The following is a 21,845-nucleotide window of genomic DNA, read 5'->3' as shown; positions in this document are numbered from 1 at the left end:
GTTTTACTGGTTTTATCAAGAGCCTTTACTCCGGAAAATACCAACAAAACACCTTTGGCGCTATTGTGTGCTTAAGACGCTGATGTCTTCATTGGACTCCTCTCAGTCGGAGATGGTGGATCTCTCTCGGATTTCCAATGTGGAAACGTAGCATCCAGTTCATCAGCGACTGCAACTGAACCCTGTAAGGCGCAGTGGCTCTTGGTCCGCTCTCTACAACACTGAGCCTTTGGACTCCTGAGAGTGGAGAGACGCATGGTTTGTTTGGTGCGCTGTGTCGGAATATGAAAAACATAGTTGGCGCGCCATAGCAGCTTTTTTTTTCTATTTTTTTCTTTTCTTTTTGGACTAAAACCGAGTTTTAACCATCTTTAAGGAAATTTTCTCAGTTTTTTGTCATCATCCATGCAGCCAAGTCAGCTGAGGACACTGAATGAGTTGCGTTTTCTGTTTGGATTTTACCACCAACAGCCAAGCGAGTTTTAGGTCTGCATGGGCCATATTTAAGGTAAGGTATACACATTTCTTAGGATTTCAGTGTGTAAATTAAAATGCGCTCAACTAATGATTACCAGTGACGGAATAACATAGAAGCTGCCTTTTGGCTATTATTTTAAATAGTAAATCTAATTTTAAAAATAACTTATTCCTAAGGTTGAGAACTTTATTTATCTATGGATAGCTGTTAACGTTTGCTGCAGACTCAACATGCCAGTAGACAGGAGTCACGTAAGTAAGCTTTGGGGATCGCCATCTGGCCAACTCACACTATTACTTAAGCTATCGTTGCCAAAACGCTTGGTGAGTGCTTTAACTAACGTATTTTACTGTGAGGCGCACCCTCCGCGCCTCAGTAAAAGCTTTTCTGATATCACAGTAGCGTCACATCCGACCATCAGAGGAGAGTAAATGTACACGCTTGTGGTTAATCACGAATGCCGTATGGGAAGTTTTATTCTTACGCACAATTTTACGCAGTGTTTTATGAGTATTTCTGCATTCTGTGTTTACACGTTATAAATACTTTGACATTACACGGCACTGTGTTGTCCGTCATTGCTACCGTAAACAGAGTTTTCTAGAGGTTTTAAACGTTTTTTTTTTTTACGTTCACAGTCTACACGAGACAAAGTGAAGATACGAGCTTCTAGACATGATGACACAGTTATTAATACAGAATGAGTCGGGGTAAGTCTGGCCACAGCACTGTTTCACACACTTTTTCTGGCTTCATCACAGACTGGAGTTGGCCGACATTCTAGGAGTGTGCAGATTATTTTTTTCTTCACTGTTTGCCTCTTAAATTGAAATAAATGATTGTATACGGAGTCATGATGATAAACTAAAAAGCGTTTTCATTTGTGCAGCTTTCTTCATAGGAACTGAGTTTAAAATGAAGTTATGGGATGTTTTGGCCACGTGTTTGTTGCTCCTGAGCTCTGTTGCTACACGGCCTCTCTACCAAAACACTCATCCAGCCAAGAGGACTTATTTTCCCAGAAGCTACCGTGATTCTGTGTCCCTGTCTGTGGAAGAGCCACTGTTCCATCGTGAAGACCGCAACCTGCAGGAGATCTCTATGGAGGATGAGTGTAAGGCACACAGCCGGTTTATACCAGACTATCAGTGATAGTTTTGTATATGGTTAGTTAATTATATTAGACACATACTGCTTGTGCAAAGACCAATTTAATAATGCACATTATATCATTTTGCGTGCATGTCACACAGTTGCTTTGATGACTCAGTAATTTTGTGTGTCGACTAATTATACTTGAGCTGCACCATGTAAAGTGATATCCAGTGGGTGGATAGTCCTTATTGATAAGGCTGTTATAGACACTGAGGTTATCAGATGGAAGATCTTAATTTTATAGTGTTTTATTGCTGCTTTGAGTTACATCACACTCGTGTCTAAACAAACCAGCAGCACGAATAAGACTATGAACGGCTCCAATCCCAAGCAGACTTCACTTTTCACATTTCCCCGTCTCCTTTTGTTTATATTCACCTCTGCCTCTCTGCCGCTTAGAGACCCATGACCTTTACCCATCTGCCAAAACTCAGAAATCATGGCATATTTTAGGGGAGGCGCTGTGAACAGGGTCACAGAAATTTTTAAGAGAGAGTCTGGACAACCCCGGAAAGTATGAAGCACCAAGTGAGAGTTCTGTGTTTATCTTCGTTTTAACAGAGACAGTGGGCAGGAATTTATTTTGTTTGGATTGTTGTGACATTGTATCATCATCACATTAAAGTAAACACCGCCGAGAACTAGATAAGGAATGGAACATTTGGGCAAGTGTTTGTCCTGCCACTTCATATTCTGTTTGGACCGGGGTGACATCACTGATTTGCTGTGAAACACAAGACTATTAACTATTCTGTAATAGTGTAAACAAAACTTATAGTGTCAGGAGGGGATGTGCAAAGTGGTCGTCTGACTTGTGCATAGTGTCACAGAAAAACATGGTTTTTCTCTTAAATGTTAAGATTTGAATCTGCAGAGACCAGCTTCTAAGGAGTCAAATATTTAGTGATTAAAACCATGTTAAAAGAAAATATATGATCATGGCGCATGTCAATTTTTCTTAGCAATTTTTTTTTTTTAACAAAAACATGACTATTTAGTATTGACTTTATAAAAGCACGGCAGAATTTGAACCAACCACGAATTATCTCATTTGCTTCTGGCAATCTCATCTGTCAGCAGGTGTACTCTATAGCCAACCTTTCTGTCAGATGACATACAATAGAAGACACCTAAATCAAAGGGTAGGTGTATCTAAACAGATTGGCCCTCGCTCATCTGATACTCTAGTGGCAGCCTAATCAGCTGTGGAGCTCAGGCAGATCATATGGCCAAGGTAAAAGAGGAGCGACAGGTGACACTGCTGTGTAGAGGCTGTGTTAACCACAACACCACCTGCCAGATATCTCACCCCACTGACCGTGACTACTTGATGCACGTACGACATGGCAACGCAACTCTAGCCCACCCCCACACAGACACTCACAGGTGATGTAACTAGAATTTGACGAAGAGATTCACGTCAGAAAAACATGTTTCTATGTTCTCGTTCATTGTTGCTGGACCTGCGAGTATTCGAGTAGGAGAGACGTCGCTCCATAATAGAATCAACATGCAACTCTGAAGGGTCTAAGACTCAGAGTCAGTCCTCATTTCTTCTCACAGCAGATGGTGTAGAGCTGTGCTCGTGCATGTTTTCAGTTTTCAGCAGACTACAGTCTGCCTCGTCAAAATAACTCAAAGCATATGATTTCCTTGTGTTTGGCCTTTTAAGTCTAGGCATCCTAAAATTGCATCCATCCAAGATCTAAATGCATCTCCCTTGGTGGTGTGATTGCTCTGTGCCTACCGTATCAACACAGGTCGTTCCTGCGTGAAAGCTTGCCGAGTTAACTTAAGCTGGAAGATTAACCTTTTATGACTCAGGAACCTAATGCTTGTTATTTATCCGCACACAAGTCTGCCCGAACATATCCACCTTTTTCTTCCTCTGTGACTAAAACAAATCTCGAAATGAAACTGAAATCTCACCTCTGACCTTCAGCCTCCAAGTGATCCCCCAGCAGCCATTTTGGAAGGAGATAAAGCAGGACACCTGCACATGCATATGAATAACACTCATCCATACGGTTTACATCCTGCACTTTGCCTTTTGTTAAATTTGTCATCAGCAATGTACACCATTCTTTCTAAAAATATCTTAATTTCTGTTGGTCCGTTTTTTTTGTTTTTGCCTACAATAGTGCATTTATTTGTGTTTTTCATTTAGCATATATAAAGCATTTGTGTATTTATAGGACTATTTCATGTCATTTGTCCAGCAAATAACTATAAGACATTACGGATACATTTTCGTTTTTGTTTGTTAAATGAAAAGTATTCGACAGCAGCTGCTTAGTTTAGACTGAAATCAGGCGGAGCAGTTTCTGGGCAAGCAGAGGAAACTTAAGGAACTTCTTTTGTCTGGCCAAGAACTTGTCTGGCACACGAAGCCGTGCATAGTGGCAAATATTCATTTTCACATTTTTTTAAACTTTTTTCTGTAGATTAAAAGAAAAAAGGTACAGTGCAAAGCTTCAGGTACCTCTGGTCAAAATTTCTGTTACAATTACAGGTTGACTAAGCAGAAAATCAATAACATGTGGACTCATTTAAAAGTAATACGCATTCATCATGTCTCTTGACCCATTAGAGGTGAACAATGGTCAATTATTCAGTGGAGACTTTACCCTGTGCCTGTATAACTCTTGTTTCTTGTCATTTCTATTTGTTCGTGATGTTTTTGGGCTGTAACCTTCTTGAAATGGGTGTGTAGATACCAGCCAATGACAGTGCATGCTTGTAAAGACTAAAAGAAAAAAACTGCATTCAGGTGTAATTCCTGTCTCCTCCCTCTTCAGTGCTATACATTGACAGTCTTTGGCGGAAGGAGTCATTTCATAACCACTCTGCAGGGTTATTTGTATGGGCAGATGTGTTTATTAGTGTTTTAGATTGATAAATGAGCTTTTACTTCTCTCATTTACTGCTTTGTTCTAAAATTGTCCAAGGCTCTCTTTTATTTTTACCTTTGTGAACAGTGGCTCTGTTCCAAATTCTTGTTGGTTGAGTCAATGAGGAGGAGCCAATTTTGAGAATGTCAGCAGTGAGCAGAATTTTTTAGATGATGTGCCTCTTAGTATGTAGAAAAGTAACTCATCTCCAAAGGTTAAAGATGGAATATTCCTCAGTTGTTATGTACAACTTTACATTGAAATGAATCATCTATGATTAGAGCCCAAGTACGTTTTCAACATTTGATAACTTCGATGAGCACTAAATAAACCAGACAAATATATTTCTGTGTTGTTGGCTAATAGTACTTTCCCACTGGGGGAGCTGAGCCTTTGTGTCCCCAAAGAAGATGGAGACTAACTCTGCCATGGTGAAGACATTGTTTTTCACACACCTTTCTACAAATTGAGGCAATGATCCCATGTCAAAGTGCCTTAAGAGTGATTTGGTGCTATATAGGTCAAACTTAAAACTATAATAACAATGTGCCAATAATAAGGTGCCACTTCAAGTTAAAGTGCAATGCACTATTGTGTGTAATCTAGGTAAACAGTCGAAACGAAAGCCCACATCTCAACACATTCGTAAGGCTTGTAAAATCTAAATCAAATCCAAATTATGATGGACAAAGTCTGTAGATGAGTATGATGAATTTCTATGGCCACTTTTCAACTGTTTCTGACAGGAGGCACAATTTACAAGAGCACAACACCGATGTGGTAAAGACAAATTCAAAGATGAACGGATTAAATCAGATTTCAAAAGGATGAAAGAGGTTTTGTTCCTGGTTGTTTTCGAGCAACTGCAGCCAGGACTCTGAATGGCAGTCGTGGGGGTGTAGGGGTTTTGTTGGCACTATATATTGAAAGTTCCAGAAAACATGAGAAGACTACTTAAAATAGCTTCAACAACAACATTAGGAGGCATAAACAGAGGTTTTTTTTCTCCTCCCTCCTTTTGTGTCCCATATTCTTTTGGCCTAAATGTCATCCATAATCTGTGAATAAACTCAGCAGTACATACAGTATGGCTTTAGAATCACACATACGAAAAAAAAAATCTATGAAAATCTCCCACACACGACCTGAAAGTCTTAGCTGGCTGCATTAAAGCATTTACAAGCTGTGATAATTGCTGAGCAGGCATACTAAGTACCGACTATGCAAGTTGACTTACCTTTTGCCTCAGACTCTTTTTTTTCTTGCAGGTGCCAGCTTGCAAATTTGAAATGCGATGATCTCTAAATGTGATGACAACATTCTCCAGCATGATAATCTCTTAGTTGAAAAGTTTGCATTTATTCTTTAGTCTGCTACCAGAGTGTTTTCACACCCTCCATATGGAATCACTACTTTGGATTAGTTTTTTCTTTCCCACAATGACATTTAAAGTTCTGAACTACCCGCTCATGCAGTCATTTAGAACAGGAGATCACTAATTAGAATGCATTTGACTGCTATAAAGTTGAGATTTTTGAAAACCATTTAGTGCCTGTGTAAATTTTGTGTTTTAAATTCTTACAAATTTTTTCCTTCTGCACCTTCCAGATGACACTGCAGGTCCCTATCCAGAGCAGTTTGAGGATGTAATGGATTTTATTGAGGCCACCATTGGCAGACTCCGACGATCATCAGAACCCAGTGGTGGCTCCAGGGGACGAAGGGAGCAGAAGCAGCGAGGCGCAGCAAACACAGGAGGCGATGGGAGAGGGGTCAAGAGGCGGAGTCGGGGCCGAGGTGGCAATCGAGGTGGTAAAGGCAGAGGTGAGAAGGGAAAGGAGAGGATATCGGTACAAAGTCGAGGCTGCTTGCTAAAGGAGGTGCATCTCAATGTGACGGATTTGGGGCTAGGATACCAGACTAAAGAGGAGCTAATCTTCCGGTACTGTAGTGGCCCCTGCATTGAGGCAGAGACCAACTATGACAAGATCTTGAACAACCTCACACACAACAAAAAGTTGGACAAGGACACGCCCTCCCGCACCTGCTGTCGACCGATTGCCTTCGACGATGACTTATCTTTTTTGGACGACAACGTGGTGTATCACACTCTGAAGAAGCATTCAGCCAGGAAATGTGGCTGTGTCTGAGACACAGTGTGGCAAAATAGCTGACAAAGGATCACCTTCACACGCCGGTGCTGCAGAGGGAGGGATTACTGCCGGACATGTGTGTCCGAGGTCAAAGAGGGAGCGTATCCTCCCTTTATTTTCTCTGCTGTCATCAAGAGGAGATACAGTTGAGTATACCGTGACGACTTGAGAGACACTGGAACAGCATTCAGAGAGGAACTGCGAGTTTAACTTTAACAGTCCATATTCACTCCTCCAGAACCAGTGATAAGTACTTGTTTCATGTACGTGCAAATGTGAATCAGATGTGCACCAATTTACAAGAGATTCAATTCTGCTGCACCTCCCGATTTTCTAACTTTGTTGTCAAAAAAAAGGTGAGAGTGAAGAAGGACTGAGTTTTCACAGGAGGAATTCATTTCCCAGGAGCTCAGTTTTTCCATAGCTGGCTGACTCCAGATGAATCCAGAGATTTAAGGAGCTTTCTCAGTTGCAGTTTAAATCACTCCCACCGCATAGTCTGGATGTTGACATTTACATTCAGAGCCAAGACACCACACCGGGTGCAGAAAAAACTTTTTGGTGTAATGCACCTACATAAAATCCAGGCATCATATACACACATATATATATATATATATATGTATATGTATATACATATATATATATAGATAGATAAATAAATATATACATAAATGGTATGTAAGAGGTATATTTATTAAGATGGAATTAACTTATTGTTATTTATTTCAGTCCATTTTATGAGAGAAATTGTCTTTTTTCTTATTTATTTAATAGCTTTGTTTGTCCTGGATGGTGCCAAAGTGGAGCATTCTCTCATGAAAAATATTTTATGGTGACCCAGAACTGCTTAACACTCCCATACATACTTGCAATGCTTTTCCATGACATTTAGATTCCAGGGATTCTCTTATTAGACATCCAAAAGATCATAATTAGCCATCAAAGTAAAGTAGCATACATAGAGATGCAGAGGATGGGACCAAAAGAAGAATTTCAATAAAGCCGATCTGCTGTTTTTAATCATTTCGGTATAGTTCGGTATAGGCGGTGTTTACACCTCATATTTCACTAATGCAACCACTCTGAGAAAGGGGGAAACTGTAGCTCACTCCTAACAACACCTGACTCCTAAGAACTATCCATTCATTACACTCTATGTTTACAATGAGGCAAATCATTTTTTTGCTTTGAGGACTTTGCTTTTTCTGTTACTCCAACCAGAAGCCATAATACTTCTAAGGTTAAATGCAAACTCAGCATTGGTCTCTCAAGGATCCGAAGGTGCCTTTGAGGATCCATCCGTTGAGTCAGACAGGACAGTAGCTGCTAGAATGCTTGCCAGTCATCGTATGTTATCCAAAACCTCACCCCGGCCTTGCACCAGGTCTGAGTAGGGCTTTGCAGCGGTTATTGTCTCAGTCGGCTTTCAAGTTCACGGGACTGCCTGTGTTTCTGTCTGCGCTCTGACTGACAGGTCTTATTCCCTCAAAGGGGATTTGAAAGTGATCCTCTAACATGAGTCTTAACCAAATATCCCCGCTGGCAAAGGCAGTTAAAGGAAGATCTAGCTACTGTAGTGGCTGTCATTGTGCAACTGATGTAAATATCTGAGGACTAGACACTTCGATAAAAGACCGTGTTTTGGAATAACTGAGCGAAGACAATGGGCTGGCTCAACATGCTTACTACATGTAACAACTTGTTCAACCAAACGTATTCCCAAAGCTAAAGCAGAAATGAAGGAAAACGGAAAGCAGAAATCTCGTTTAAGAGCATGTAGCTTTGCCCCCGCGAGGGGTCTGTTTTAAAATGGAGCAAAGCGAGCCCTCGTGTAGGTCTCGATGTTAGCACGGATTAGGGACCAAGGTATCTGTGCCCACCCAGCAGCAAGCAAGCCAGCTTTACTGTGTAATCCCCCTGCACAGAACAAATCCAGTGCATCAAGCTGAATTTAGGCCAAACACTACACACAGGGGAAAAATAACTCGTTTTTATCACAGCATACCTCATCAATTGAATCATCTTCCCTTTTTAACAACTGATTGGTGCATAAGCCTTTCCAGATGAGAATGCGCAGTTAAAAGACTTCCCAGAAGCCTCAAAGGACCTTGCTACTGGTCGATATCATACACACAAGTGTGTGACCTGCGACAGCTTCTCATCTTCATGATTGATTGTTCTACTGTTCATCTACGATTTGCCTCTTAGTTGGATGGAATGCAAAGGAATCTACAGTGTTAATATCAGAAGTCTTTTGTTGTCACTCCGTTAACACCTCTGTCGTGTTGTCTCACTTGTTTTGTGTTACAGAACCAAAGCTCTCTGCAAACTTTATTTTTGTACAATATTCATTTTATAACTTTTTACAGAATTAAACTTGTTTCTATGAATCAATGTGTCTCCTGGTATTGTGCCATGTACAATAATCAAACCGGTGCCAGATGGTGCTAATTTGCTGGGGTATGTTTACAGAAGAGTCATGTAAAATTGAGGATGAAAATGAAGGTTGAATAGAGAATTGCGGGGACCATTTGAGAGATGGCGTCCACAATGTGGTGTCTCCTTCTGTTCTACATTCTTGAACAAGAGCCCAGGGTCTTACAGTAAACAAAAGCTTGCAGTAAAGCGCCACTGTGTTGTAATTTAAGGCACTCGAGAATCTTTCGACTGTGCAAAGAAGATGTGTAAAAGCTGATGGCAGAAATAGCAGAGGCACAGAAAGTGAGTCATGAAACAGACTTTAGAGTCACTACATGAACTGTTTTTGGTAGAAGTCCATGTCTCATCAAAAAAGTTAGAAGTTCCAAGTCTTTCGAAGTTAATCTTTGGGTTTTTCTGATTATTAAAGTATCAAATCATTTCGGTTTTAAGAGGCAAAGTAACTCAGACAAAGTCACTGAGGCCCATTAAAAAAAGATCAGAATATCTCTGACAGTTTGCCAAGACTGGCTTTTTTATTTTCCCAACATCCAGAGGTTTTACCATTTGTTTTTAAATTTTAAATTTAGTTATTTTTTCATGAGACCCAAGTGTGACAGTATTGTTTACTTCTCATTTGTGCTCTTTTACAAGTTCATCGTATTCTTTTGGGAGTCTACCAGAATGTGTTTGCACGTTTTAATGATCAAATCAGTATTTGTTTCCTCATTGCGGCTGATAGTTGCCAACTGCCCAAAACACCCACTTCAATCGCTCAAGGCCCCCTCCCCAAAAGGCTATGATTGTGCACCGACTGGTTAGTTTATCATTCAGATCTGACAGATTACAAATCGACTGATTGTTCTTTGTAATGTCAAACTAACCATTAGGCAGTAATCATGTGAAAGTGTTACATGGCACTTACTTTAACCCATTTTCTTTTCCAACTTTGGAGATCTTTCACAAGCACCAAAAAAAAAAGAAGAAATAATGCATAGTAAAGACAATCTCTGTAGATTCAGCCCTTTAGCTCTGACCCATGTGGGCATGAACATAGGAGGCCCTCACCGGAATGTGGGCAGTGGAACCTTTTGGGGGGGCTCTGTGGATTGGGCTTGTTCTAACACATTCAGTACAGACTGGATAAGATCTGGAGTTTGGATTTTGGGTCAAAGCCTTTGCCTCTAAAGTGTTTTCCTAAAGGAGATTTTGTGGTGCGGCTGGATGTATTGTCCTACTGAGGAAGAACGCCAGGACCCAATGTTTCCTCAGAGAACATTGTATCAAGATGTTATTTAATTGTCCCTGGTTTTGATATTGTGTCTAATAGTTGTAACTGTCACATCTGTATATATCAGTCAATCTAAAAACACAGTGAACCACGTCCCTTCAATGCTAAGGACATGTAAGTGTAAAGAGGAAATCCTATTTAAAGCATCTTCTTGTTGTAAATATTCTTTTGGGCATGAAACCTACATATGAAAGTTGTCTTCCATTCAAGTAACATTTACAACCGTCTGTGTGACCTTGAAGTCTTAAATCCTCAAAATCTGATTTATTCTTGCCTCAACTGTCCCAGACTGCAATGACAACCAGCCGTTCAATCCGTTAACCAGCACAAAACTACCAAACTCTTCACTATATTGCGAGCAGAGGCAGAGTAGACAACACCAGCAGTGCTGCAAGTGGGATTCTTTGTAATTTCAGAAAACTCAGCCTTTAATAAGTCTGCATTTAAATGCCTCTACCTTCATGCCAGTGTTTCCGCTCCACACGGAGCTTCTCCGTTTCGTGGGCCTGCTGCTTGGTCACGTGGTGCTGGGATAACCTCAGTGTTGCTCTTGAATCACACTGCAGCCTCTCTTCACCTCCTGCTACTGGATGCTGCAGCTCCAAAAGAGCTTGACATCAACCTCACGCCATGAAACCAAGCTGCCCTCCTCTCCACTTAAGCTGCCCTTTGCTCATAGTTTCAGTTCTTCCATATTTGCTCTGGTAACATCTTTGTCTTGCTTTAATTTTATGGCTGCAGAGCTTTTTCCAGGACACCAGACCATTTAATAGTCCTCTTGTTGTTTCCATTGGCAAGTGAAGCCGGGTCGTCTGTCTCTCCCCCCTCATAAGTCACCGAATAGAAACATCAGCTAAATGACAGATATGGCGTGCAAGACTCATAAAAGTTCTCATAAATAAGGCATCATCGGATATCAGTGGGCACTTTCGACTTCACTATGGATGAAGTGTATGACCGTTTGTCAGCAAGGTCACACAATTTACAATTTCTGAATTTAAAGAAAGCTGGCAGAGGGGAGGAGGTTGGGCAAAAGCAGATCCCTGATAATGTTAGGTTAAATCAATGGCCTTGGCGGAAGATGCAATCTAGTGGCACCCAGCTAGTAAAAAAACAGTTATATGTGAAAGATAAACAGTGCTCACACTAATGTATGATCAGCAGGTGTTGCATTCCAGAGAAAAGTAAAAAATACAGACAACAAACATGGCTTTCATCATTCCTCCGCGTTGTGGGTGTCTGTGTCAGTAGATTTATAGACAATATGCAGGTCATCAAGGGATTTCTATTGAAACATTTTTATTTTCAAAGATAAGACAGGAAATGAGCTGGGTGCGAAAAGCACCAAAACATCAGAAAACTTGGTACAAGAGACTGAGCGTTAAAGTCGATTCTTCACCTTGAGAATAACTCTTAAGTCCCAGCAAATCTTTGAACCAGAACGCTCCCTCTGTTATCATTGAGGTCATTTTCAATTAGAATAACATTGTGAGGAAAACCAGAATTAACCAGCGTCAGGATTTGCAACAGCGTTTCATTCATTTAGCACTTAGTCTGTGTAAAAATGTTAAAGCAGTCAGTAAAAACAGCAGACTGTACAGCGTATCTTCATGTTTGAGCTAGTGACTCACAGGAAAGGCATTCCTTTGATCAGCAGGTAAAACAGATCCGACTCCACTTCACTTTGGATGAAATATATCAAGAGTTGACGAGAGGATACAAATTCCTTTATTTAGATTTTTGGTGGTGGAATAAGTGGTGTAGAAAAGAAAAAAAATAACGGCTAAATAAATTTGTTCACCGCAACCCTAAAAAGAACAGCTTTAAAACCATCGAGCCTTAAAGACATTCCCACGTAAAAACTTAAAAAAACGGCTGAAACTTTTACTGCATCTTTGCGATTTAGTGTTCGCAAGCTTTTCTTCATGGTGATTAACAGCACCAGACCACAAAATCTGGAGCTGATTTATGAGGCATTAGCAAACTCTGGAGTTGTAGGGATAGACAACAATGGACATGATGGAAATACACTCCACACAATCAAAACAGACATAAAAAGTCGAGATCTTCCAGTGGTTCAGAAATTGGAATGAGAGGAACATAAAGAGGTATAAATTTACATTATGCCTCCATGGTGAGATTGGATTTATACATTTCCCCTCAATACGGAGCCATATAAACTAAAGTGTTTGTGGGGAGAGGACCAAGACTTTATATTTCAACTACTTAACTGATGGTCCCTTAACTACCTCTGTTTTCTAGGGCCGAAAACCCGTCTGCTGTCTCATAATAAGTGAGCTGCTGCTGAGGTCTCAGATTTTGCGTTTCTTCCACTCTGGTTCTTTGTCAGCCTCCTCATCCTCATCCGACTCCTCTTCAAAAATGGGCTCTGGCTGGGTCCTACAGGGATTCACAAAGCAGAATAATGATTCATTGTCTTTTTCACTCAACTTGAGAGAAAAACAATGAACTGTAAAAAAAAACAAACAGAAAAATGGCTGTGAGGCCATGAATTAAATGAGATATTTGACATTAAGAGTGTCTGAGCGACCGTTTCTTGTTTCCAGATCAAATGAAGCCTAATGAAGTTCAGACTGTTGTAAAGTTCCATCGAGCAGAACACGGTGCAGTAATTAAGACTGCTCATATATGCACAGAATGTTTTGTGCTGTCCTAATTAGCTATGGCTGTGGATTATGTCATATGTGGCACTACTTAATGCTGCACATTTGTTCCAATGCAAATAAGAAATTAACAAAAAAAATGTCCAATTTAGACCCACCTTTCACATGTCCTGCATGTGTAACTCCAGGCCAACGGAAAAAGCTATTAGCTTTCTGTCTTGAGGAAAATAATCTGCAAACTGGCTCATACTGCTTCATCTGATCCACCAACTTCGCTGTATCACTAGTTTCATGTATTTAGCTAAAGAGTGTCTGCATATCTTAATCTAATATTGATCTGAAGTGTGCTGTGGATGGCGTGAGAGCACATCCAAGACGTTCTGCCACGTCTTTGCTTGGCTCTCTGTGGTTTATCGCTGTACACGTAGTATAGCAGCACTCATTTCAGTGAAGTTGACTCTTAGTTATTTAAATGATTTTGTCAGATGACGCTGAAGTTAAAAAAATGAAATAAAATCATGATTTTGCTGGAGCACCAGCAACAGCCTGAAAATGCTTTAAACAACCGCAAGTTGACATGTCGTCTTACTGGGATGATTTTCAAACTTTTTCATGCATTTAACTGCCAAAAAAAACAGAAAAATATGTGACTGACCCAGTTTTACTGGTGTGTTGATAAACACTTAAAAGATTCAAAAAGGGTGAAACTTTGGAGCCCGTGCAGAGCACCTAGGCTCAGTGTGCACATGCAGGAGTGAGTCAATCCCCAACTGCATTATCTGGGTGTGTTAGTCTAATTTTGAGAGGCTTGATTTTGAACAATTGCAGTCAGGCCTGCGCGTGTACATATATTTTACAGGGCCGGTTTTTGGTTGGCCTAACATATTCATTTGGGTTTTTTTCAGATGTCATGTAAACGTGCTTCGTGGTTCACTTATGACAGATTGCCTGGAGGGTGAGTGAGAAAGGCAGAAACAGATGGAGAAGCAATGTGTGAAGGATTTCTTTTTCTCTTACTGCTTGTATGCTGGAGCAACCCAGTAAGGGTTTTCTGATGCTTCCTTGGCGTGGCGTAAGATGGCCTCTCGTGGGTTACTGTCATCAGTTTTATCTAAAGCGATGTTCTTCACGATGAATGAAGACAGAGTGCCACCGTGGGCTGCTACTCTGCCTCCTCGTCCTGTAAGGGCAGATGATTGTTGGATTAGTTACACTCAATGCCTAAAGATAAAAGAATTCAAAACAATGGAAATTTCTCTGAGGATACATCTTCTTAGAAAGTGAAAAACCAATTAATCCTACTTAAGCGTTAAGCCTGCAGGAGATCAGTGGGGAGAAACTGGCCTTGGATAGTGCTACTGGCTCAGCTTCGGTTACAGATGATGGTATCTACGATAATCTGCCACATTCTGCAGATGCTGACATGACCTGGCAAAAAAGATTTTCACATGCCAGATGTATGGGATACGGTGTGTGCTATTTTCACCAGTTAACACGCCTATGAGCTCGGTTTAGTTGGGTCGGCTACCTCAGGAGTCACGACATTCAGGATTTTTGTATATTTTCAGAACTATGCAGAACATGGTATCAACCGGAAAAGCCAACAGTGAACCCAACAAACTGTTCATTTCCACGAGGATGGGGTTGGGCTGACTTCTGGCATTAAGTTAGACATTCACAAAAAAATTTAAACAAATAAATAACCACTTCATCGTGTGCTTAAGAGCAGATATTTGGGTGTCTGAAGTCACTACCAACTCAATGCAACCGTGGCATTTTGTTTTGGTCCATTTTATATCTAAAAAAGGGGCCATTCAGTGAGGCATCTATATTTGTAGGTTAAATCTAATCTATCAACACTAAATCTAATAATTAGTTATATAGTTCACCTAAATAAATTAGTTAATAATGCTCTACCAGTACTGTCTTTATGTTAGTTATTCCAACATGGAAATTCATTCATTTCTTAAACAGTCGGAAGTTAGAAATTCCAATTCCCCATTTATCATATATATAGCATATCATTGAATGCTCATTGAGTGCTGCACCTGAAACGTCCGTCTGCGCTCCAGTTCATAATGTCCAGACTTTATGAAGCCGATATGTGTCAGAGAATTGATGACGAAAGTTCTCAGTGATGTTATTAACCGACCAGCAGCCGTCACGTTCAGCGATGTGTGTTTTAACAACTCGGATCAATTCATCACATGACTTGAAATGAGATTGTGCCTGAAAGAGGGATAAGTAACCTAACAGCTGTCAAATGTGAGTGTTGGAAAATAAAAGTCAGTTAGGTCACTTTGTGTGATCTGAGCTCTGAGGTTTTACTGCAATCTCGCTCAAAAACCGTAATAATGTGCTCCAAGGGTTACTGAGGAGCCCACTACTGATCTCCCCAGAGGCAGACCCCCAGGTCGAGAAGGGGGGAGAGGAGTCGAGTGGGTCACTCCACGCCCTTAGAATGATTTTCTTTAATCGAGGTGTCGATTATTGGAGGAACAAGGAGTTTCTTTAGTGTCTTCCTGTGTTATTTTACCAGCTTGTGCAGAAATAGCATACGTTTCCTTTAAAATGAAAAGAAAACTTCAACAGCATAACTAAAAATGCTGCTTTAAATCTACCATCATTAAAATGCATCTATTTAACAACCTTACACTGATAATATTAATCCTTTTTAAAAAACAAAAAAAAAAAACAATGCTCCCATTACTCAAGAAATAGAGGCCATCTGAAAACATGCTCTGGTCGCTTAGTTGCTCAAGAGAGCAATGAATTAAGGTTAATATCTTTGCTGTAGTCCCAGTACTTCCATCTTGGACTTAAAGTACTTGGTGGAAGATATTTTCCTACTTCCCAAACAGGACATCTTAAACCATACAGGATGAAATATGCACATATACTTAAAAGACAGGGATTTTCTGCTGAAGTTGCACAGCGGGGCTGTTTGGAGGTGGAGAGGCACATCTTTCCATTGCTTGTAAGCACCCAGCCAACCACCAAACATTACCGTGCACTTATGTGAAGTCACTTCACACGCAAGGTAAACAATAGGAAAACAGTCTGTAATCTTAAAAAACCACCGGTCAGCTATCAAAAGTCAAACTTATTCTTATGAGAACGACCTATACTTCAATGTTGTGCCTTTCTCTCAACCTCAATGAAACTTGTTTTTATACGTCTACAATGACCATGCAAAAGCATGGCCTGCTGCTAACTTATAGTTATTATCAACACAGTATTAACTTAGTTTAAATCTAAATAAGGAATATATATATATTTTTTAAATCAAACAGTATTTTCTTCCAGAGCCACCCCCTGCACTTTAGGACTAGTTGCAAAGAATTGTGTTATCAGGGCTACTGTTTGTATGCTTTACAGCTGGGTTTTTTTTGGGTTCTTTTTTTCTTGAGCTGAGGAAACATTTGCACTGTGGAACCATTACATTATTACAAGTACATAGTGCTGAAAGAGTAAGTGAAAAAGCAGAGAAAGTGAAGAAACAGAACAAAACTCGACAGCAGCGAGCCAGCTGGATTACAGGGACATGGGAAATGTTGTCTGGCACCTGTGCTTTTTGGAACTGAGCGCAAGACTGTGTTCATAATCATGCATAGGTGTGGCATTTAAGGAAGCAAACATTATGGTAAGAGTTTAAAGACACCAAAGATTTGGTTTCAGACCGAGCTCCCGGTGTATCATCATGTCCCGGCAGTTCAAAAGCAACAGCAGCTTACAGTGAATCTGTGAGAGGCCAAGCGTGGAGCACTGTTACAGCTTTACAGCTGGATTGCATAACACTGAACACACCAACAACTGTGGACTCCCACATCTGCCCAAGAAAATATCGCTTTTGCCCAGTTACAAATGTGACCCCTAATGCAACAACAAAAACAGCTGCGCAACTGAAGCCATACGTCATTGCTCGTGTCTCACAGTACTTGAAATGCTGTTTTCTTTTTGCTCATAAGTTGTTTCCCAGACACACACACACACACTAAACTTTAAAAAAAAAAAAAAAACAGAACTTTACCTGGTCCGGACACAGGAGGCTCGGGTTTATGGGATTTCTTTGGGTCAAGCCTGTCCTTCTCCAGCTGTTTTCGTGTACTCCGTTGTCGCGCCTCTCTGAACATGGGTAAGGCATGAGCTGCAGACACAGAGTAGAAAAACACATTTGTGTTATTTGGGTTAAAAAACATCACATAAAACCGCCATCCCAGCAAGCAGTTATTGTACTTATTACATGTAGCATACAGTCAGAAATGAGGAGCTTTACAGGAGACCTACAACACTTTCCATATGATACACAACTTCTAATCCAAAATATTAGAATGTCAAGCTTCATCTGGAACTTCTGCCTCGCCTTTTGAGCTTCTGGAGATTTTACTCGGGAGCTGTGAGGAGAGTCTGCATGCAGTCTGGAGAGGATACGGTGGACGTTTGCAGTCACGCATGTCACTGCTCTAGAATGCCTCTAGAACATTTCCTGAGCATGGATGAAAACTTCTGGTGGAAGAGAATAATTCTGTCCAACTGGGAAAAAAAAATCGGCTGTTCAACTGCAGTCATGTCCACGTGTGGAGGGGCCACTGGGCGAGACACTGAACCCCTTGCTGGCCCCGACACGTTCATCTGTGTGCGATTGTACAGATTTGCGCTGCAGATTGTCTACAGAGTGAAGACATAATATGTTGCAATGCAGTGTGTAGAACCTAGATGAGGTTAAAAAGGTAACTTTGCAGCTGACACATACTGAAGGAAGGGAAAAGCACAGAAGCACTGTGCCCTTTACCTGCATCAGTATGAGGGACACGACCACTCATATTTCACTCAGCTGATCTCTGGCAACATTTTTTTTTGTAAAGCACACAAACAATGTCAGCACGTTTATATTCAGACAATCACTCCGGCAATTCTTACACTTTTGTGAACACCATCACAACAAAGGCTCCCCACTCAAACCCACCAATGTGAGAGAACGGGTGTGTGATTAAGTGTGAATGAGTGACCTCGAAGTAGTGTCAGAAAGTGTGTGTGTGTGTGTGTGTGAGAAAGAAAGAGAGAGAGCATATGTGTTAGAAAGTGTGTATGCTCTGCTCTTATCCTCAGGGGTTACAAAGAGACACTTTAGTAAAGAGCTAGATAAAGTGATTTTCCATTCAGGAGCGCTGCCGCTGTTCACTGTTAATTCTCCTCCTGCATGCTACATTAAGCAAAAAGGTTACTGTTAACAGATTCCCTCTCTTTTCTCAATGGGCCATCACTTGCTTCCTGTCCCTTCTAATTTTCCAGTGCCAGGGCATCAAGTGCGTCACTCAGCACTTGCAGCAGTGAAATGTCTGGCTACTTCACACCCTGTTGGCGTGGCGATGAAATCACATGATGCCTCTGAAAAGGCTGCAACGGCTCAAACAATATGTGGCATCTGAATTTGGTCTCAGCAGCCAATCGGCAACTCCGAATTGGCAGCTGCTCTGCTCCTGTGGAACCATGACTTCATTCTGGGGGGGGGGGGGGTCAGAGGTTCGTGAGACACGCACAAAAGAGATGACAGCCGCGTGCACTGGGGAGATGACAGGTCGGGGTGTAGTTTTGTGTGTGTGTGTGTGTGTGTGTGTGTGTGTGTGTGTGTGTGTGTGTGTGTGTGTGTGTGTGGTCGGCTCAGCAGGACATCACGCCAGCACAAGTGGGAGAGGAGGCTGTCCCTTGCGTGATTCCTGCGTGACAGGGGACCACATGGCCGTCGCGTGGCACAGAGCCCTACGGCTGTCGATTCAATAATCCACAACCCCACTCCATCAGCTAATGGGCCTGTGAACGCCCTGAACAAACTCTCGTTCCGTGCAAAGCCCCCGGCGTGAGACGGAGTCTGTCTGGATATTTGCGTGTGTGTGTGTGTGTATATGCGCGAGACAAATAGAGCAGCGAGAGAGATGCAGCATGTAAAGCGGGACCGGTCTGAGAAGAAACATGCTCCACTTGTCACATCAAACATGGTGAAGTTGTCAGCATTTTTCTCCATGTTTAACAAACACCGTCTATCTTACGGAGGGCAGAGTGCTTGACAGAAAGCTTAGCGACTCAATGTGCACAAAAGGGCTTTGAGGGAGGCACCTCACTTTGATTGTTTCAGTAATGTGTGAAAAAGCATAGTATGAACTTATTAAGTGGCACGCAAATCGCTCTTGTACGAAACCAAGAATGAGTGTATTTAGGAAGTGTTGGACACACATGGAGGAACTTACGAGTGATGATATAATCTTGCGTGAGTGCCTCTGCTTGTTTCTCTTTGCGCTTGCTCTTCACGACACACAGCTTAGCCCCCCTGAAAGACAGACAATGTGATTCAGAAAACAAAAGGCCGAGCGTTACGTCATCATGTGCAGCAGCTTAACTAAAGAGACTTAAATAATGACTTTCACACAATTCTTTCCTGCCACATCCCCACCTTTGCTCCTGCAAACAGAAATCTGTTGCTGTCCAATCAACACTAGGAATACAGGACATGTAGGCTATATACGTTTATCTCAGAGAACTCTTCTGTCATTGTATTTGTCTTGACTAAAACATAGAGGAAAAGGACTGACCTTCAAACTTAAGGAATTAAGATTAACAAATGATTTTCTGCCATCTTCATCTGCATTTTTTTTTCCAATGAAGCTGATGTGTGAGAATTTAGAACATTTACGTTTTGACTTTGATTCATAAAAGGTGTGGCAGAGGTATTACCGCTGCGTTGCGTCACCTTTAACAATCTGCAAAGAGAATTCAGAGGACCAGCTGCTTTAGTTTTGCTGTAGTTGTCGGGTTCCAGTTCTCTGAGGCCTCCTTAGTCATGCACTGCAGTTCATAAACCTCCAAATGTTTTAATAGGTGACAATCCTGGACTTCCCACGGGTCAGTTTAGCACCCAAAAACCCTTCTACCCTCACTACAGAACCACGCTGTTGTAATACATACAGAACGTAGTTGGGCATCGTCCTGCAAAATTAAGTCAGAATTTCTCTGAAACCTCACTTCAGCCCATTGGCCCAAAACCTGTATTTATGGTTTAATAATGTATTGTGCGTTTATATGGCATCAATGGTCCCTCCCCAGATGTGCAAGTTACCCATGCAAAGTGCATTAATCCAGCTTTATTCCATCGTGAATAATGGCTTTGAACTGTGTGCTGATAATGAGCTGAATGACCCCTTTCCTCTTTAACAGGGAGGATTAAGTATCCATTATTTCCAAAAAGAATTCAACACTTTGATTAACCAGACAACGGGACAGTTGCCTTAGTTAATCTTAAATGAACTCAGACACAAAGAGGGTGGCTGTGCCTCTTTTTTTCTGTTATTTGCACAATAAAATTTGAACTTGCATTCGTGGATACAGCATCAGACTGCGTTAACACAAAGTGTTTCGTAGACGTGTCCCTGAGCCATGTTGCTGACCTGTAGCCCGTTACCTGTTGTTAAACTCAATTAGTAATCAGATGTTCTATCAGACCTTTTTCCAGAACTTTCCTGTCTTCAAGAAATATTTTGAATATTGCAAATGGGAAATCTACATGACCTTTGTCCCAACTTTTATTTGCATACAGTACAATGCATACAGCTTTGTACCTTTGTTTTATTAGTTTTAAATTCAATTCAGGGTTTTATTGATATGCAACTCATCACATCTGGTTTTATTATACAATGCAACAAAAACAACATATTTTTCATCCATAGATTTTGGTTTGAAAAAAAAAAAAAAAGTTAAATAAATATACCAATACCACACTTATCAATAAAAGTGTCATAGGAACATACCTGTGGCTTTTAACTGGATCATAGTACACCCTGGCCAGTCCGTTCCCAGTGCCCACCATTATCTGGTTTAGTTTTGGATGCCACAGGCAGCGGACAACACTCTGGAAAACAAAGACAAAAATTATAGGACTCGCTTGAATATTGCAAATGGGAAATCAGAGGTTATACTTCAAAATAAAAGCCCACAGCATGTTGTGAATAACTTTTTTTTTTTTTTTGCGAGTCAAATCTGCAAGTAATCTGAAAATTCCGCAGTCACATTACAGTAGCAGTCATATTTTATAGCCCTAAGTACTGTGAGTGTACGACCCAGGTCAGTTGTATAGGTACAGTGGGGAAAAGTCCCAGAGTGCTCTGCTGCTCTAGTTGACTATATTTGGTTGCTGGGTTAAGGGCTGGATCCCTCAGTCTGTGTGTGACAGATGGCCCAGTGCCAATGGGCAAATGTGACCACATTTATCCAGAGATGTGTGTGTGTGTCTCTGTGTGTTTGTGTGTGTAACAGAGAGACAGAGATGAAAAACATAGAGGTAGTGAGAAATATAAGCAAAATTGTTAGACAGTGATGAAGATCCTCTGTTCATTGTGCGTTATGTGAGCCACACAAAAGCTAGAAACCCCCCGCGGTAGCGCCTTCTTTCTTTACACACTTTGTTATCACAGCCTTCTGATGGGGTCTAGATCAGTAGCGGGATGGGGGGTGGGGGTAGGACTATGGGGCATCCAGATTCTGTGACAGTGAAAGCTGCTTAATGCCCAGCTGTTCAGCCTCCTACCATGATACCAGAGGAAGGAGTCTCGGTCGCACACACACACACAATCACAAAGCACATGCACATGAGGATGGACACATATACAGATGAATGCATGTGCACGGAGAAAACCTACACAGTCCAAGTAAGACTTTTTTCCAACAATATAACGATATAAAAACCAAAGAATGCATCATAAGTCATCAAATAAATGCACTGAACTGGTATTCTACACCAAATAAATTCCCTCCAAACAGAAACTATACTTTGTTCCCGCATCT

General features: G+C 41.1%; 2 protein-coding genes across 2 annotated transcripts in view; one reads left to right on the top strand and one right to left on the bottom strand.

Moving 5' to 3' along the window:
* The first annotated feature begins 353 nt into the window (after positions 1–353).
* Positions 354–6,964, top strand: gdnfa (glial cell derived neurotrophic factor a). Its single transcript, XM_072371848.1, has 4 exons — positions 354–508; positions 1,117–1,188; positions 1,368–1,592; positions 6,133–6,964. The coding sequence occupies exons 2-4, from the start codon at positions 1,179–1,181 to the stop codon at positions 6,672–6,674; spliced, it is 777 nt and encodes a 258-aa protein (XP_072227949.1). The 5' UTR covers positions 354–508; positions 1,117–1,178; the 3' UTR covers positions 6,675–6,964.
* Positions 6,965–12,094: 5,130 nt separating this feature from the next.
* Positions 12,095–21,845, bottom strand: part of LOC140277130 (WD repeat-containing protein 70) — a 38,969-nt gene continuing 29,218 nt past the window's right edge. Inside the window, exons 14-18 of the mRNA XM_072372042.1 lie at positions 20,813–20,913; positions 19,259–19,338; positions 17,044–17,160; positions 14,031–14,193; positions 12,095–12,789 (exon numbers count right to left, since the gene is read on the bottom strand). Of these exons, the coding sequence (XP_072228143.1) occupies positions 12,702–12,789; positions 14,031–14,193; positions 17,044–17,160; positions 19,259–19,338; positions 20,813–20,913 (549 nt within the window). The 3' untranslated portion in view covers positions 12,095–12,701. The remainder of the gene's footprint in view (positions 12,790–14,030; positions 14,194–17,043; positions 17,161–19,258; positions 19,339–20,812; positions 20,914–21,845) is intronic.

The sequence above is a fragment of the Leuresthes tenuis genome, unplaced genomic scaffold (genome assembly GCF_036924035.1).
Source record: "Leuresthes tenuis unplaced genomic scaffold, fLeuTen1.0.hap1 SCAF_19, whole genome shotgun sequence".
In the NCBI taxonomy this organism is placed as follows: Eukaryota; Metazoa; Chordata; class Actinopteri; order Atheriniformes; family Atherinopsidae; genus Leuresthes; species Leuresthes tenuis.
The sequence above is the reverse complement of the archived record's forward strand: the minus strand, read 5'-3'. Positions and strand labels throughout refer to the sequence as shown.